The sequence below is a fragment of the Rissa tridactyla genome, chromosome 2, assembly GCF_028500815.1.
Source record: "Rissa tridactyla isolate bRisTri1 chromosome 2, bRisTri1.patW.cur.20221130, whole genome shotgun sequence".
In the NCBI taxonomy this organism is placed as follows: Eukaryota; Metazoa; Chordata; class Aves; order Charadriiformes; family Laridae; genus Rissa; species Rissa tridactyla.
Genome location: NC_071467.1, coordinates 5,268,851 through 5,287,192, shown reverse-complemented (window position 1 = coordinate 5,287,192; position 18,342 = coordinate 5,268,851). Strand labels below are relative to the sequence as shown.

The following is an 18,342-nucleotide window of genomic DNA, read 5'->3' as shown; positions in this document are numbered from 1 at the left end:
TAAGCTACTGGTGGTTCTTACTGTGGAATTTGGATAATGAGGTGAAGTCTCTGTGCTCAAAGAGCAATTAAGACTGGTTTTGCTATCGGTTGTGCAACCCAGGGGAGGGACGGCTTGTCTGGCTATCGCAGGATACATAAATAACAGGGGAGCCTTGGGGAGCCAGGACAGCCCTGCTTTTCATCAGAAGAGACAGTAAAATCAAGATAACAGAGACTTTGTGTAGCTCTCTGTTTCCTCGAGAGGCTACCATGCCCGGTAATTGACCTTTGCCTCGTTACCTGTGAAATGCATATTAAAGTTGACACCCCTGTGTGTGCTAATGAAGCTTTTAGAGATCATGCTAAACATATATGACTATAGCACTCGTCTCTCCACCCAAATCATACTACACGTCACCTAGGGGAGGGAAACCTTGTAGTTTTGGGGATAAAAGGATGGAGAAAATGACAGTTAAACTGGGAGAGAAGCAACTTGATACCTGACGGACCAGTCGAGGGGCTGCGTTCCCCTCCTGCACCCCCGGCAAGGACGCCTTTCTGGGTCAGCGCTGCGTCTTTCACCCTCCGGGGAATGCTACCCCGGGTTGTTGTACTATCGTTATTTTTGCTAGCAATATTAACCTTAAGTAATTAACGCTATTGTAGTCAGTGAATTTATCAACGGCAATCTCGAATCTGCGACTGTCGCTCTCAATAAAACAACTGATTTCGATTATTTGTGAATCTGACTCAGTGAAAGTCCTTTGGTGGGACTCTGATAGTAAATCAGTGAAAATCCCGGGACTCTGACAGATAAATATCGAAACTACAGTCCTTTTAACGCCACGCTTACTCAAGAGCGCTGCCAATGCAGAGAGAAGTAGCAAATAGAAACAACGAGACAGTACTAAACAGAAAAAGTAGACAATGGAGGAAAAAGCTGGATGTAATACCTTATCACAGAATGACTAGCAGGCAGACATAAAATCACTTACAACAGGTTAATTTCTTCTGGTCATTTGCCCAGTACCAACTCTGTATGTCCATATCCCTAGAGACTTCATTTTATGTGGACAGTCCGGTGAATCGAAAAATACTTCTAAGATACTCTAAAGAGTCCTGAGCTTCATAAGTATTTTTAATCCAGGAAGATCAAAGATTTGTTTATAGTAGTTTAACTGCAACAAACTGGGATAAGATTATTATTCATGAGTAAATTAACAAGGTACGTAGAAATGGAAGTTACAGAAACAGACATTTGTTAAAATGGAATGAGCTATGACAGTAAATGACCCTACAGGTGGTGATATCCTACTGCGGTTTTCTCTCTTCTCATCTACAATTTTATAAATATTGGAAAAATATACCATATTTCACTTGTCATGGATGTTGTCTGCAAATACATGATCAGAATGATAATAATTTAAGTAATTAGAAACATAATTTTGTAGACTTGTGGCTATTTTAACACCTTGATTTTTATTTCCCCCTCCCCTCTATAAATCATCTCTTCTAAACATTACAAAAAGCACAAGGTTAGTGATTAAGCTGGTTTTAGAACAGACGTTAACACAGTAAATGGCTAATTTCGGGCATGCTATGGGAGCTGCACAGCAGCCATACAAATCAGGCTCAATACACAGATAAATTTACTGAGCAAGGAATCCCTTGATGCTCTTGGAATGTTTATCCTCTATTGAACATAGTTTTGATCACCTGCAAGGTCCTTCCATCACAAAATACCAATTAAGTAAATCAAAACTCATTCCACAAAGCTAACACCACGACCAAGTATGTGTATTCCCACCTGGGTGTTTCACTACACACTGTTAAAAACCGAGTTCTTGCTTTACGGGTCTCCAACGTCCTCGTAATACCATCACATGGGTCATTGTGAACCTGCAACTTCTTGGTTGCCAGGACAACTGGCTGACAAGCAAAAAGTGCACCAAAAGGGTTTGTTTGGGTTTTTTTTCCACTTATTTGATGCAAAGAAGTTCTGCATTTCTGGATTTTTTAGTCCAATTTCAAAGTAACGTACCCTTCCTTCCGTAAGTCAGAAGTGCCTATAGGTCAGACGTTCTACACTTAAAAATTAAAGCTGAACATTTTACTCCCTTAAATATCAGGTTGTTTCCTCAGTCATGCCAATTTCTATTTATGACCAACTGGGAAATACCTTGCTATGTCATAAAATACAAAGAAAGGCTTTACCAATGGTAAACTTATAATCTTTAATATGCTGTCATCATCCTTTTTGTACAGCAGTATCAAACAATGATGAATTAGCAGTGCTAATGGTCCAAACGAAACATATTTAAAAATTAATAGCTTCACCTGTTTATTGGTCAAATAGAATTGTAAATAATCTCACTGGGAAGAAAGCAAATTCACATGCAAAGCAAGTTACTGCAAAAAACAAAGCTTTCCTCCTCAGCCAAAGACAGGCTAAGCCAAATACTGCAGTGTACAACGCTCGATCTAAATTTTGAATGAATTAATTAATTCAGAACACAGATCCATGTACGAAACTCACCAAGCACAAGGCATGCAAAACATTCAGCACAGCTACGGGAGAGACTAATGAAGTGCTACGGTACATTTTTTACAGTCTTTGTTACTTTAATTTTAAATTATCTCTTCTGCAAATCTGGCCAGTATGAAGCTGTTCTTATTTTACTGCTCAAAACAAGAAGTTTATGTCTTCAACAGGTAAGATCTTCAACAGACAAACAAAGAGTAGCTCACTCCCGGGAAGCTGCTCTCTCAGGAAGCACAGTGCAGCTTCTACCCACACAATCGTCCTTTTATCCTGCTACTTTTATTTACTTTTCTTCTGGCTCTCTCAACTATTCTGTTTCATTACTTCTACAAACACCTCCAAAAGGCTCACTACTGCAAGCGTGAAGATAAGAACTTGACGCCAAAATGCTTAGAAGGTACAATACTTTACATGCAGCTTAATATAAAGAAACCAAAAATTCCTAGAGAAGCCCCTTCCTACAGAGTATGTAGCATAAGAAAGCAACGTGAGCTGAAGGACTGACAGCTCCTTGAGTATACCGTACTGATAACCAACTCTACACCTTCTACTGTTCCTGTGATCTTGTTTCGCCTTTTTCTTTCTTTGTTCTAATATAACGATCCAAAGACAGAACATCAAGCTGTTCTAAAAAAAAAAAAAACCTCCAAAGGGAAATATTTATGAGACAAAGAAAACTCAATTTTTTATTCACACAACAAACCATAACACAGCACAATGAAAACCACATCTTTCACTTTGATGTCACTCACCTTCACATGACTGAAGTCACCAACCTTGCTGCTTTCTTGTGGATTAAGAGGTTTAGTCTCTACTCTTGGTTTGACAACCTGCCGAAAAGGACTGGAGAGCGGAAGTCCACTAACACTGATGCCATCTAGAAACAGAATAAATGAAATTACTTTTGCTTGTCTAATATTATGTTTTATTTCAACGAATCTATATCTGTATTATCAAAGGGAGAGAAAATGCACAAAAAGTAATATTAACATTTTATCCAAAAAGGCCAAACAAAAGGTAAAGACTATTTTGCTCCATTTTTCTCTAGAAGCCAAAAAGACTCGAACAGGAATACACCCAAAACTCAGTGAAGGTCACAGGAAAGGAAGGTAACTGCATCTGAAGTATCGCAACAGAGATGTCAGAGTTAATAACATAAAATTAGTTCTAAAATTTATGATATTACACAAGAACAAAGATAAAAGTTTGTGCTTTTCCACGATAGCCACCCTATCAACTGCTTAATATCTGTACACTAACTTCCAGTATAAGGCCTGCGGATTCCACTGAAAGTATGTGCTGCGGAAAAGAACTGAAAATAGAGAAGTCATGTTTTCTACCATCTACTGATGTCAAAATCCATCAAACATTTGTGACGCGTAACAAAGACAGAATGGAAACTAAGGCTTACATTGTAATAGCCAACAAAAAGCTTAACAGAAATGGACATCCTTAGAGGAATGTCCTCAGTTTGGTTTTTCCTAGCAGTCTGTGTACCGCCTTATAGTATAGCAATAAAAGACAATACGACAACGTACTAGTATTTTTTATTGCTGAAAGGATTGCGTAACTTGAAGGTAAATAAACAAATTGCAGCGTATTTGGGTTTCTCAACCTACCAAAGCCACATTCTAAGCAAAACCCATTAAAATGGGTGAAAATTACTGTTGAATCAAAAAGTCAGAGGAACAAGAAAATTAAAATAATGAAGTTTTAACATACATTAAAACTAGATTCACAATTTATTATTAACAATCCGCTATTACTTAGATTCACATCCAAAGAAGAGCAAGATTTTGTTCCTTTATTCTGTGCAGAGAAACTGCAGTGCACAAACACCAATTAAACACAGGGAAAATCCCATCTATCGCAGCAGACACATATATCCAAATATACGGGAAACACCAGGTTATTACACAAAACCCAAATGTATTTCCTCTTTGGAAATTGCTCCTATCAGGTTCTGTTTGCTAAGATCACTTTCCAATTCCATGGATGACCTCGAATCTGGACCTGTTTGGGATACATTCTTCAAAAGAAGGAACCAGAAGAACAAGATGAAGCATGAAATGGTTTTGCTTCAGTAAAATCCAGCTTCCCAGGTATCCAAATGAGAAAAAAAAAAAAAGGTATATTCCCATATTCCTTTATTTCCAATTTCCTTCACCAATTGGTTTTAAAATGCACCTTACTTCAGCCTTTAAGGTACAACACTATGACAAACATCAGATTTGAAGATTCTGATTCAGGGGGTTTACTAGTCAAAACACAAGTTTTTAATTAAAAATTTACTTATCTCATATGAAAAAAAAAGTGAAAAAAAAGGTTACTGTTTCTCAGAAAATTAGTATTTCCATTGCCAACTATCATCAAAATCACCTGCTCAGTCAAGAGCATTCGGGACTTCCTACAAGGTCAATAACCTTTCCAGATTATGGCAAAAGACGTAATCGCATACACTGATGCACTTCACGTGGGCAAAGCCTGACATGATGCCGTATATTTGTACTGGTTTGGGCTGGGTGTGCTGGTTTTGTCTGAGATAGAGTTAAATTTCTTCCCAGTAGCTAGCAGAGAGCTATGTTTCAGATTTGTGCTGAAAACAGGGTTGATAACAGTGCTTAAACAGAGTCAAGGCCTTTTCTGCTCCTCACACCGCCCCACCAGCGAGCAGGCTGGGGGTGCACAAGAAGCTGGGAGGGGACACAGCCGGGACAGCTGACCCCAGCTGACAAAGGGATATTCCATACCATATGACGTCATGCTCAGCGATAAACCTGGAAAGGAGGTCGGCAGGCAGGCTGCTGCTCGGGGACAGGCTGGGCATCAGTCAGTTGGTGGTGAGCAATTGTTTTCATTTGCCCCACTTGTCTTTCTTGGGGATTATTTTCCTTTCTTATTTTTTTTCTTTTCCTTAATTTTTTTTTTAATTATTCTTATTATTTTTTTTTTTAATTATTAAATGGTTTGGTTTTATCTCAACCCACGAGTTTCTTTCTCACTTTTAGCCTTCCAATTCTTCCCCCATCCCCTTGGGGGCCAGGGGGGAGTGAGTGAGCGGCTGCCTGGTGCGCAGCCGCCGTCTGGGGTTAAACCACGACATTCTCCAGGCTTCCACTGCCATTCTTGCAGTTGCCACAGCACACTACTGGCTCCCCAAGGGCCAAGGAACTATCCTTCAGAAGATGGTACGAGATGCTACCACTGACATAGCGTAAGGAATGATCACAGAAACAATTCTTAGTGCTTTAAAGGAAGGGAATTTTAAGGAAGGGAAACTTAAAGGAAGGGAAAATTATTGTGATGGTTCTGGTGACCTTCGCACAGAAGCAAAAGAACTAGTAGCTAAATAAAACACGTATCAATTTTTGTGTGGAGCGCATGAAAAACTGCCTTTTTCCCCCCTCAACTCACAGCAAAAGTTGTCATATTTATGTTTAATGTTCATTAGATATAAGTCTTTGTGCAACAGGATGGACTTTGCCAAACCCTGTGTTTTGGTGCATGGTTTTGAAGCCAATCTCATCACCATCCCCACCTACTTTGGGTTTGCAGAGCAATTTCAGTGCATACAAACTAGATTCTTTTTGGCGTAAACAAACCAAAATCAAAGATTTTAATCCCAGAGCACATGTAATTTACTCCAATCCCTAATGGGGGCATAATAGTCTGAACCAACAAGCAGCCCTTCAACCAAATTTGGGTCACGTGTGGAGGGGTTATTTTATCCAGAGGACCAGAACAGTCTGGCTACAGATAAAATACCTGAATCACACCACAGAGTACTGTAAAAGCTTTAGTACCAAGTGCTTCTACCTACCAATCTATTCATAGTGCATCTTCTTAATGTAGATACAGCCTTTAGTCGCTAAATCCAGCAATTCTAAATAAGGAATTATAGTGAGATCACCAGGCAAGAAAAGAAAAAAGCTGCCTGCGATCAGACACGTGTACTACACATTCAAGATCAGGCATTTAGAGTTTCGTTAGATGTAAGACCCAAATACAACAAAGCCCCTAATGAATTTTCAGAACCTGGATTTGCCAACCATCTGATGGAACCACTTTTTGCCAGGCGGTTTCCAGCCGCCATCAGAGAGCCAGCACAGATCAAGCATTCCTCAACGGACAGTCTGAAAGAATTTAAAAGTGAGAGACTAACACTGTATTTTCCAATGTTCTATCTTTGCTCAAGCATAATGCCAAAGCACTGAATATCCTGCTGTATTAGTTACTGGGGTCGAGCAGGACACGCCGGTGAGAACACTCTGCCTGTGCAATGTAGCTTTACTACAAATTAATCAAAACTTACTGTGTATAAATTTGTTTATCCACATGCAAACACTGCTTTGGACTGTTCAGTAGCAAATTTATTAATAGGTTACTGTTAAGGGACAGATATTAAAGTGACTTGCGTAGGTCTATCAAAGTAACACATGATGTAATACCTGTTCCATCTTTTAGACGGCACCATAGATAAGAACAACAAAGATAAGGCATCACGATGTCTGAAATTCAAGAAAGAGTAGTTCCAGTTACACATCCCAAAGGTTTGTATTTCCATGATTAGCTTCTAAAATAAACCGTGCATTTTCATAGGATGGTTTGGGTTGGAAGGGACCTTTAAAGATCATCTAGGCCAAACCCCACCCCACCTTCTTTTTTCACCTTCACGGTTGTTCTTTTCCAGGTTAACCTGTGAATGATTTAAATGTTAAAACACAAACAAACAAACAAAAAACCCGATAAAACAAACAAAAAAAACCCCTGCCAGCAAACCAGAGCATGAAAGGAACACGTCCACATTGTACTACTTAGAAACACAGGCAGCATTAGCCTGGTTTTCCTCATTGTTAGAATTCTTCTTTTAATCTCTATGAATGTTGAAACTAAGACCGTTTATTAATATTAAATTCTAAAACATATTTGTTCCATGTGGGTTCCACGGCAGAAAAATCAATCAGCAGCATCTAAATGATAAAAAAAAAAAAAAATCAGAAGGCGTAAGTCTGAACAGGGTAGCACAAATGGGAAGACAATCGTACAAGTTATTATATGACTATCCTGGAAAACACATCAGCTAAACTTAGTAGTTTTTGTTAACGTTCAACTGAAATTTAAGAAAGCCTTTTCTCTTACAAGGTAACTACATTAAATCATGCGCTAATCTAGCCCATGAAGACCAGGGAAAAGGAAGGGAGATGAGAGCACTAAAAGACTCTTCTATGGGCTCACAGGTGTTTTATTTCAAACTTCCACAAGAAATAACGAGGTATCAAACCACTCGCAGACCAGCTCTCAGCATCTCTTAAAAGCCAACTACTATTAAAACAAACATACTTACTAGCCTAAGATTTGAGGCAATAATACACTGTAAAGTTCAAGACAGCCTGCCAACAAAACTGACCATAAATCTACTCGATAGCAGGCTTTGAAATCCACCCTTTTTTAATCAAAATAAAAACTTTTACCTGAGGAAAAAGAATTCTTTTCAAATTGATGAATGATTTTCCCCAGTTCTATATTTAGAACAAAAGCTGACACTGGTTGGTGCATAAAATTGCAAAGAAAAAGATGAAAAGAACCAAGCATGAAAAACTGCACAGCATTAGTCAGATTTTCTATTTCATATAAGGCACAAGTTTTCCTTTCTTTGAGAAAGGAATAGATAATACCTAAAAAACCATCATGGATATACAACTAATGCCTTTCTTAATTGTTTTGTTTTTTAAAAAAAAAACCTTTTTCTTTTTTTTCCCCTAAGAAAACGAAAAGACAAGGGCTGGTTTAAACCTTTCAACCGGAGAAGAGAGAATTTTTTTTTCAATCTGCACACTGTACCGGCAAAAGGAGGTAAGATGGCAAAGTAAACACCGATTCTGCCTCAGGCTACAAGGAAAGTTTAAGGTAACCAACAAGTGATTCGACTTTCTCTTTCAAATCTGTGGCACTCAAACATGGGCTATAACACAGAGCCCGGCGCCAGGCACTGTCTTATACTTCAAATGACTCAGCCCTTCACAACTTTGACTGTGCAAGGGGACTTCTCTGCCAGGGGAGAGAAAAAAAATTAACGTTCTGCTGTTAGCAATTTTTATTTTTTTTTTTTAAATTATTTAGCTTTTTCCTCTTCTTTGACGAGGCAGCAGAGTTGGTCGGACATTGCCCAGCTCCTCTGCGATACATTAGTCACCACAGAGTCAGGAAACACATTCTGTTAAAAGCCCTGGTAGGGTGCAGAACTTCACGATGGCAGAAGAAAACGGATAATTGAAAAATTTAGATCCATCAATGAAGCATCTCACTGGAAATTTTGAATTATTTGACATTTATATTTTTTCAGACTTCATACGTTTTATTTTCTGTCGTGAAGTTTAGAGATTTGAACATGCTAAACCCTCCACAGTTTTCTTTCGTCAATCCATACCGTCAAACAGCTTGAGCAGCCTTTCACTATAAAAAGAACAATTGTCTTTCTACTCTGTCCAGAAATCTTCCTAATTTCTAGAATCCACATCGAATATTTCCATGGTAACAGCACATGACCAACACTTTTTCCATGGTAACTGCAAAAACACAGCTTGCCTTTCCAACATTGCAGTCGCTGCTGTCACAACAGAGCAAAGTCTCTTACCAGCATTTCCTCTCTCCTCTCAAATGTTAAGTAAATTGTCAATTTAACTTCATTAGCCACTTTCACAGCACACTGCACAGAAGAATCCTACACAATTTCATATATGAATCCGGGAAAGTTTAAGAAGGGAGTTACACCTGTAGATTTACAACCTGATGATGAAGCACTGAAGAAAGCGCTGGCACGGGACAGCTTCCATCCTGTTCTCGTACACGGCTCCCTCGTAACGCCGCGCCGCACAACCAGCACTGGCCTGATCCAGGTGACAAAAATATATACCCTTTTCCACAAGTGCATCACAACTGCTGTGATCTCAAACTCTGTGGCAAGGAAACCCTTAAATGATCTTACCACTGAAGCCAGGACACCGCAGAGGTTCATTTATGTTCCAAGGCAGTCTACAGATAACTGACAACGCGAGTCACTTGAGATCCAAAACAGCATAAGATTTTGTGTTGAACTGCCTCTTCTCTGCAGAAGACATACGTATAATCCAACAGCAGTACTAACCTCTGTATTGCTGTTTTCTCAAGACACATGGTTGAGGGAGGTGATTCTCCCCCTCTACTCCAGTCTCTTGAGACCCCACCTGGAGTATTGCATCCAGCTCTGGAGCCCTCAGCACAAGAAGGACATGGACGTGTTGGAACAGGTCCAGAGGAGGCCACGAAAGTGATCCGAGGGCTGGAGCCCCCCTGCTGTGAGGACAGGCTGAGAGAGTTGGGATTGTTCAGCCTGGAGAAGAGAAGGCTCCGGGGAGACCTTAGAGCCCCTTCCAGTACCTAAAGGTGGCCTTACAGGAAGGATGGGGAGGGACTTTTTACGAGGGCATATAATGACAGGATGAGGGGTAGTGGTTTTAAACTGAAAGGGGGAGATTTAGATTCGACATTAGGAAGAAATTTTTCACCCTGAGTGTGGTGAGACACTGGCCCAGGTTGCCCAGAGAAGCTGTGGCTGCCCCATCCCTGGAGGTGTTCAAGGCCAGGCTGGATGGGGCTTTGTGTCCCTGCCCATGGCAGGGGGGTTGAACTAAATAATCTTTAAGGTCCCTTCCAACCCAAACCATTCCTCCTTTGTGGCCCAGGAAGCGGAGGAGGAAGGCAAAGAGGGAGCAGCAGCAGAGGGAGCCTCAGGGCGCAGGAGGAGGAGGGCAGGAGGTGCTGCAGGCCCGGAGCAGGGATCAAGGCTAACCACCACGTATTCAAAAAATATAAAAACACTATAGTAACTTCTTTCTTAAATGAGTGTTTTAACAGAATGAAATACTAACCCAAGAGATATGTCAGAGTTTTGGGGAAGTACACAACTTGAGCATCAAATATGAAAACTAAATGCCCCCTCGGCCCATTTGTTTATTTTGTGAATCCATTGCCTCATAGAAATTTCAAAACAAAGAGCTTCTTGGTAGGCAACCTCTCCTAAGAATATCGTAACAGTTTTAAAGTACATTCAGCATGCAGAAGAGAGAGAAAAAAACAACTCAAGACAGCAAAGAGACTATGCTTGCCAAACCAGAATATGCTTTTTTTTTTTTTTCCCCTAGAAAAAAAGAACTTTGTATTCTGCTGAAAGTAGGCAGAATTCTAGAAACTTGCTGTCTGCAGCAACAAAGAGGGGAATAACATGAGCAAATAGAGTTTCAGGCAGTATAATCACTTCACCCTTCACACCGCAGGTGTGCATCGAGAGGCTGTTCCTTCCCCCTCTCAAAGCCAGGCTGAAGACAATCCCACAGGAGACTCCAGGCAAAGCTGCCAGCAACGCATCGACCCCGGCTCCCAGGAGCAGGGCAGAGACAACACGTAGCAGAATAAGCACTTCTTTGAGACCCCATGACATTTGAAGAGGACAGTAATAATCATTAAGAATAGGAAATGCAGTATAAGCAAAGATTCCTTCCTGAGGAAGGATTTAAACTAGAATCGGAAGTTAAATTTAGACTAAGGGTGAATACAACGAAAGGGAGCAAATGAAGTGTAAAGAAATTCATAATCAAAGACTAGAGATTATTTACGCATGCTACATTAGATGCTAAAACAAAATGCCTCAGCAAGGAAACAGCATAAGAAGAGGGCAGGTCAATTAGCCTGCACGCGCCAATCATAAATTTATTGCTATTTGCCTCATGTCTGCCTTACCGATTTCCATTGGAAAGATTTGGGGCCTGAAATACCTCTTACTACATGTTTGTATAGTGGCTGGTACAACGGATATAGGCTAAGGTCCTATGGCACATACATACTGGTAAAAAACCCCACTCTGTAGCAGTCAAATTATAAACCAATATTATGTATCTAGAATAAAAGGCAGTTGTAAGAGGAAAAGGCACCTTATCTTCCGTAAGCACTATGGCTGGAATGCAAGAAGAACCCTGTAAGAAGAGTTCTCAAAAAAGTAAGAATATTTTTAAAGTAATACAGTGATGAATTTATGGAGGACACAAAAGCGTTTGTAGTTTAAAAACCAAAACAAACCAAAAAAACCCCCCTCATTTACTCAGACAAACAGCGCAACCAAAATGAAAACTGACATTTCCAAACTGCAGAGACAAAAAACTTGTTAGAAATGAAGTCACTTTGAAAAAATATTCTGAGTGATCAAACGTAATAAAGGCAACCAAGCACAGTAACAGGTAAATGATCATACTGAAATATCTCTGAGGACTTCCTTCATCATCATCATCATCACTAATACAATTATCCTAATAGAATCCTCTAGGCTACTTAGTTTTTCAGAAGACCTGTCAAGACCACATTCAAATTCAAAGCCAGGTATCTTACTAACAAAGAAATATATTGTCTATATGCTATGTAAGTGTAGGACCGTTGTTATGTAGATAAAATATAGCCCTTTAAGCAGAAGAGCAACAGAGTATGAAACAGACAATGGTCTTGTATACCAATATTAAAAAATATCCAGGATCCCTGCTTTTAGAAATATGCTATTATTTCTCTGCAACCTTTTCTCCCCCAGAGAAGGGAAGGAGAGACTTAAGGCATAGTTTTACGTCTCTCTTAGCGTGTAATTAATTAGTTCCTTTGATGAGTGTATGAATTTAAATATTCTCTCACCTGTCTTTATGTTCCCTATACACCGAATAAATGAACGCTAACATTTTACATAATGAAGTACTCATTGTAGATTAATTCATTAATTTTGCAAAACATTATCCCCATGTAACGGAAGCTTTTTGAAAGACTGCTTCCCACCAATAAGTTGCCATTTATAATGCAATCCAGAAAGAGCAGCTATTGTTCTTTTCCTACTTGGCATCAGGGAAATACTGGATTTCAGAAATGAAAGCACAATGACTGGGAAGGAGAATTGATTATGCTTATAATGTGAGCATCCCCTTGACCTCTTTGACTGAACAGGTGACAGAGACCTTACTGTTTCAGCTCCTTAAGCCTGGCTAGACGGATCAGATACCGAGCTTCCTCCTGTCTTACCTAGTACAACCACCTTAGAATCAAATTAAATACACACACTGACTCTCCTGGCCAGAGGACCAAGAACGTACATAGAAGGAACCCTGAGCCACCCAGCTGAGGGACAGGAGATCCAAAACTTCATTAGCATTTGCAGCCGACAGGTCTCCTACAGGCAACCCCTGAAACTTGGTCAACTTCAAAACATAAGCCTGGTCTTCTTAATCCTAATCAACAAAGTGTCTCTAGAACACCTGCCCAGCTGTTCAAAGGGTTTGCAAAGTAATGAATTCCAAAGATAATAAACCAAGGCAATCCAGATTGTAACAAGAACCCTAAATGACGTGCTTTAATGGGAAGTACATTCTTCCATTATTAGGCTGCATTTGCATAAACTCAATTCCCAGCACGGAAGCCTCTACAACACAGACAGAATGGCACATTCCTGACATCACAGCTAGGGCCTCACGAAACTTAATGACTGGGCAATAAAATGTCAAATTAAATTTACTATAAATAAATGGGAAAAACACAACCCTAAACTTACATGTGAAGCAAGAGGCTCTCAGCGTACCATTAGTGTTCAGGAGCAAGACCCTGGAGCTATGGTTCACAGATTTATGAATCTACAAACTCAGTGTTCAGCAACAGTCAAAAAAGCCAATGACAAATTGTGCATTATTGCATTATTATAAGGAAAGTAATACAAAACAAAAATAAAGAGCATCATCAGATCACTACAGAAATACATACATCACCTTTCATGCAAGGCATACAGCCCAGCTCAGACTTATAGAGCTGAAAGGGTTCCAAAGGGACAACAAGGCTGTCAATGTATGGAACTGTTTCCATAACAGGGACAACCAAGCCCCAGTTAGAAATCTTCAGTCTGTGAAAGAGACCACTGTGGCAATAACATGAGGAAACGTATAAAAACCATGAGCGTAGGTAAGATGTTTAGAAGACGTACTGTTACCTCTTTCCTGTAATACAAGAACCAGGTAATATCAGAAGGACACCAGCAGGTGCAAAGCTGCTAGAAGTAACTTAGCTGTGATTCTTCTTGCCAGAACATACTGTACAGTGCTGATGGAGAGAGTGAAGAACTCCATGAAAGAGAAACCCACTAACAAACAATGCCTAAAACCAGCAGAACCACACCAGGCTTTGGAATTTCCTAAGCTAACAACAGTTGGAGCCCAACCACCTAAAGGAAAGTCGCATTATGTTCACGATTCCCCCTACATTCTCCCACAGGCATCTGCTCTTAGCCACTATCACAGCCAGGATATTGGACTAGACGGTCATTGATCTGATCCTGTACAGCCACTCATGTGTTTTTGCTTCCTTTAATCTAGAAGAACATCTAACATTTTTCTTTACGAGACGGTATACCATCAACACACAAGAATTAGATCATCAATTTTGATTGATAACTTAGTTTACTTTCCAATTGGATAAGTGTATCATCAGAAACATCAGTAATTTATCCTTTCTGTACTACGTCCTGATTACAAAGAGCGTAAAAGGAAACAATTTCAGCAGCAAATGAAAACAGATCAAAGTAACAGATGCCCTGCTAAGGGCATTACTTTTAAGAGACGAGAGTATTTTGATCATCATTGTAAATCTGGTCTTCAAAAGAAAAAGGTACCATAGCTACCATGTGATTAAAAGTCACGTCATAGTTGCCATTGATTTTTCTAGCTCTTTACTGTTCTTCACATCAGGATCTTACCTGCCTCTTTACAAAGTACAGTATTTGTAAAGTTAAAAGCAATAGAGAAAAATTAAAGTAGCAAATAAAAATGTCCACATACTTAGCATCTCTAATAATACTTTCAAAGTACACACAGTACACAGCACCTAAAGACACCAAAGTTCTAAGGAAACGCTAACGGATTCTACTCCTTTATCATCACCAAACGAGAAAAGGTTGAATTGCTTCCAGGCTTCAGTATCACAACCTTTCAAAGAAGCTGCAGGCAGAAATAACAAGGTAAAAATGTTGTTCAAAGACTTTGTTCGGATGTGGTCCCCTAAAAGTTAAACCCAGGCAGAAAAAGAGAGGCCCAAATCCCTTAACTGTTCAACGTCAGTTGAGAAGTATGTTATCTTCTCTTCTATATTTTGTTTGCATGTCATTTCATCTGGAAAACTGCCGGGCAAGCGTAGCTTCAGAGTGCCTTTAAAGCTTTTTGGAGACAGGGCAAATGAAGGAAATTTTATTTTTATCTATCTCTCTCTATATATATATTTTTAAAATTTACAAAAATTAAATCAGCAGAACCGACACCAAGCACAGTAATGTCTATCTTTTAAAATATTGACTTTGATAATTCATTTTCAAGTTATGTTGATTAAATTGATCAAGTTCCTTCTCACTTCCATGCCTCTGATTTCGTTCCTATTAATGCTAACCTGTCAACATATAAACGCTAAGTTTCCAAAGTTCAATTTAAATTTTCAGTCAACTCGCCTATACCCTTTCCACGCAATGTAACAGATAATGAGTAAACTATGATCTAAGAAAAGTTCTTATAAAAATCAGGAAGCAAAAAGCCATTAGAATCTCCATGGAAAAAGAGCGGTCATCTACAGGGCGTGTGAGGACCAAGAGTTCAGGGATCTGTAAACAATGCAGCAGCATCTGCTCCTGAAACAGCAAAATCATCCTACGGTTAGAGTCGAATCAGCTCCTCCCGCCACCCCCCGCAATCCTGTGAGTTTGTAGCACAAATCTGTGCAGTACGGAATGACGTTTCCTATCAAGGGCATTTCTCAAAGCCTCGGTTCCTTGTCAGGTATTTTTTCCCAATAATACCAAGGTGGGGGATTCCTCCACTGTCAGCTCTTTCAAAAAGTTCTGAAGTAAACTTTAGCGTAGCAACACTATGGGGTTTTTGCAGTTAAATCCTAAAATATTTTTATAATTTATGTATTTTATACCAGCGACATTTAAAAAAACAAAGAAGCCTTTTAATATTTACTAACAATTAATATAATTTCTGTCTAAATGCATCTGCAAGACAACTCAGCGAACTCAGTCCTATTCAACGTGAATAGGCTACGTGTATCATTTTGTTGTATTTTTCCTATACTGAAAATATTTATTTTTTAAAAATTTAATTATATTGATAATGCATACCCGCAACTGCGTCCTGCAAAACAGTCCAAATAACAATGATTTTTTTTAATTTTTTTTTTTTAAATACAGGATTATCTTGTTTTGTCAAGTTAATTCAATCAGTGTAAATATAATAGGCAATTGAAAAAATACAGAGTATAGCAATTACTCCAGTGAGACTGTGTGTTTATTATAAAAAGGAAATCCTTATTAAAAGTATCTGGTACTTGTAATTCCAGATAATTCTAATACAAGCAAACATTGAGTGCGGTTTTTTTTTGTTTTGGTTTGGTTTTTTTATTCAAAAGAAACAATGAGTTTAAGCACATGAAACTTTCTCGCCAGTACAAATATTAGGGGGATTACGCCCCGCGTTTCAGTGTGTCACTTCTGGCAAAACTGCAGTCAGCCACGATTAAGAATTCTACAATCTTGGATAACTAAATGATCAACTTAACGTTATTTCTCTTTAAAACCCACTGCTGTTTGCAAACTATTTTTCTTCATAAGATAAGGATGCAAAGAGACAGATCAAAAACACTCTGTCAAGAAAGATTTAAAAAGCCAGCAGGGCAAGGGCTCATGATGGGAAAGTTTAGTTTACCCATAGGTGGCACAAAAATTCACTCTTCAATCTGTACAGCTCACTGAACAGTTGTCTTTGCATTACAAGACACAAATATGAAAATACGCAGCCACATTGCACGTATTTTAAAATGAATGGCACGACAATTGGATAAGAGTTTCTCAGAAGGACACACAACCCCCCTAAGCAAGGAGAAATTAAAAACTCACCATCACTGAGATCCTGCAGGAGGTTTTCTTGGCACGAGAAGTCCAGCTTCACTTTAATGTTTACAATAAACGTTGCAATCTTTCCAGGTTTTAGAGGGAACTGGGAGAGGGTATCTTCCAGCTTCCAACTCAGGAAGTCCCCATACAGCTTCTCTGTATTAAAATAAGGAAAAATGTCATGAGCATAATCCCTGTGTTAAGGAAGGTTAAGTTTATAACGTGTAGAGAGTATTAACTGATTTGTCATTTTCTGTTTACATTCTGAAACATTCAGAGTTAAGGCATTAAAAATGAATGTAGCACTAGAAAGACATTAGCGAGGTCACTGACATTGACCTGGGAGCACGTAGATTGCAAAGCTCAACAGATGAACCTAAGTGAAGAAGAACACAACCACAAGAAAAATACTGCGCAATAGGCAGCATTAAATATATTCTTTGAATGCTCCAGATCACACCCTGAAAGGGGAACCTAAAACTTCCTACGGTTTTGAATCATACAGACTCTAACGCAGGAAATGGCACATAAAAGAAAAAAAAAAATCATCAAAATATTACACTAAAATAAATCAGTTACAATTCTGAAACACAATGGAGGAGGCTAGGAAGACCATCAGCTTTCATTTTTTTATAAAATAAAGTCCTTTCTCAACACCGAGAAGCCCCAAGTGTACAAGACCCAAATATTAAGGATGCTGCCAGACAGGATAGTTTGTGTTAAAAGATATTTGTTGGAGAAATTACTTATCATTGGTCCCTATGAGATGTGGCATCTGCAATTATTAGCTCCTGTGCCCTAAACCTAACGTGCCAGATGGTAATATCAGAAAAAAACCCAGTATTTACTGTTCATCAATACATTGGGATACTTTATCCCGTTATTCAGTCTCCTTATTACTCCAGGAACAACAAAAGATCCTTCTTGAAATAAAGAAGAGCAGAGGGTTAATTAAGTCAGCTTCAGGAAGAAGAAGGGTGAGTTAGTTATCTGTTATTTCAAGCTCTGAAGTACATCAAAACCAAAAGTCACGGACATTTAAGTGCCTTCAGCAGAAGAAATCTAAAAAGTGATATTCTATGAACTTTACACAAGAGCAAATAATTTTTTTTAGAATGACAGAAAAGGTTGTTACGTACTAGAACGGTACAGGAACACAGCGACTTCTCCCTGAATGAATCTTACTTCAGATACTAAATAGGCACAAGAAATACCCGCTGATCTCTTATTTCTTTTATGCCCTTCATAAATAATCTCAGGAAGGGTGGTAAAAACATCCATCGTACAGGGTCTGGCTGAGATGGAGTTAATTTTCTTCACAGCAGCCTGGATGGTGGTACGTTTCAGATCTGTGACTAAACCAGGGTTGATAACGCACCAGCTTTCGTGGCCATTGCTGCGCAGTACGTGTCTGGCGTCCCGGTGGGGGCTTCAGTTCCGGACAGAGTCAACCCACCACATGCATGAAATTATTAAAATTTACAAGACCATAGAATGTTAAAAACAGCAGAAAAGTTTATTAATACATAAAATAAGTGTGATGGTTTAACTGGCAGAATCCTAAAAATATATTTATTAATTTACTGTAGAACCCTGAAGAATTATTCTAAAGGCTTAGTTCAACACTGCTGTGCGTGCCACGGGGATCACTGCAAGTCACACGGTTCACCTCTACTTTGTACCAGGCTACTGTGTTTAAGAGTAAATCGGTGTATTGCCATTTCAGAGCCCTTCCAAAACCATCCTTTAAGATCCACGCGTGAGAAAACGGGCCGGGAAGACTGCCTCAATAGCTACCATCCGGAATTAAGGGTCTTTCAAAAAAAAAAAAAAGT

The 18,342-nt window shown here is 39.1% G+C and overlaps 1 protein-coding gene across 4 annotated transcripts in view; it reads right to left on the bottom strand.

Annotated features, from left to right (window-relative positions):
* Positions 1-18,342, bottom strand: part of TRAPPC9 (trafficking protein particle complex subunit 9) — a 538,771-nt gene that overhangs the window by 423,510 nt on the left and 96,919 nt on the right. For all 4 annotated transcript variants that reach the window (XM_054191250.1, XM_054191249.1, XM_054191251.1 and 1 more), the window contains 2 exons: positions 16,511-16,663; positions 3,276-3,400 (listed from right to left, as the gene is read on the bottom strand). In XM_054191250.1, the coding sequence (XP_054047225.1) occupies positions 3,276-3,400; positions 16,511-16,663 (278 nt within the window). The remainder of the gene's footprint in view (positions 1-3,275; positions 3,401-16,510; positions 16,664-18,342) is intronic.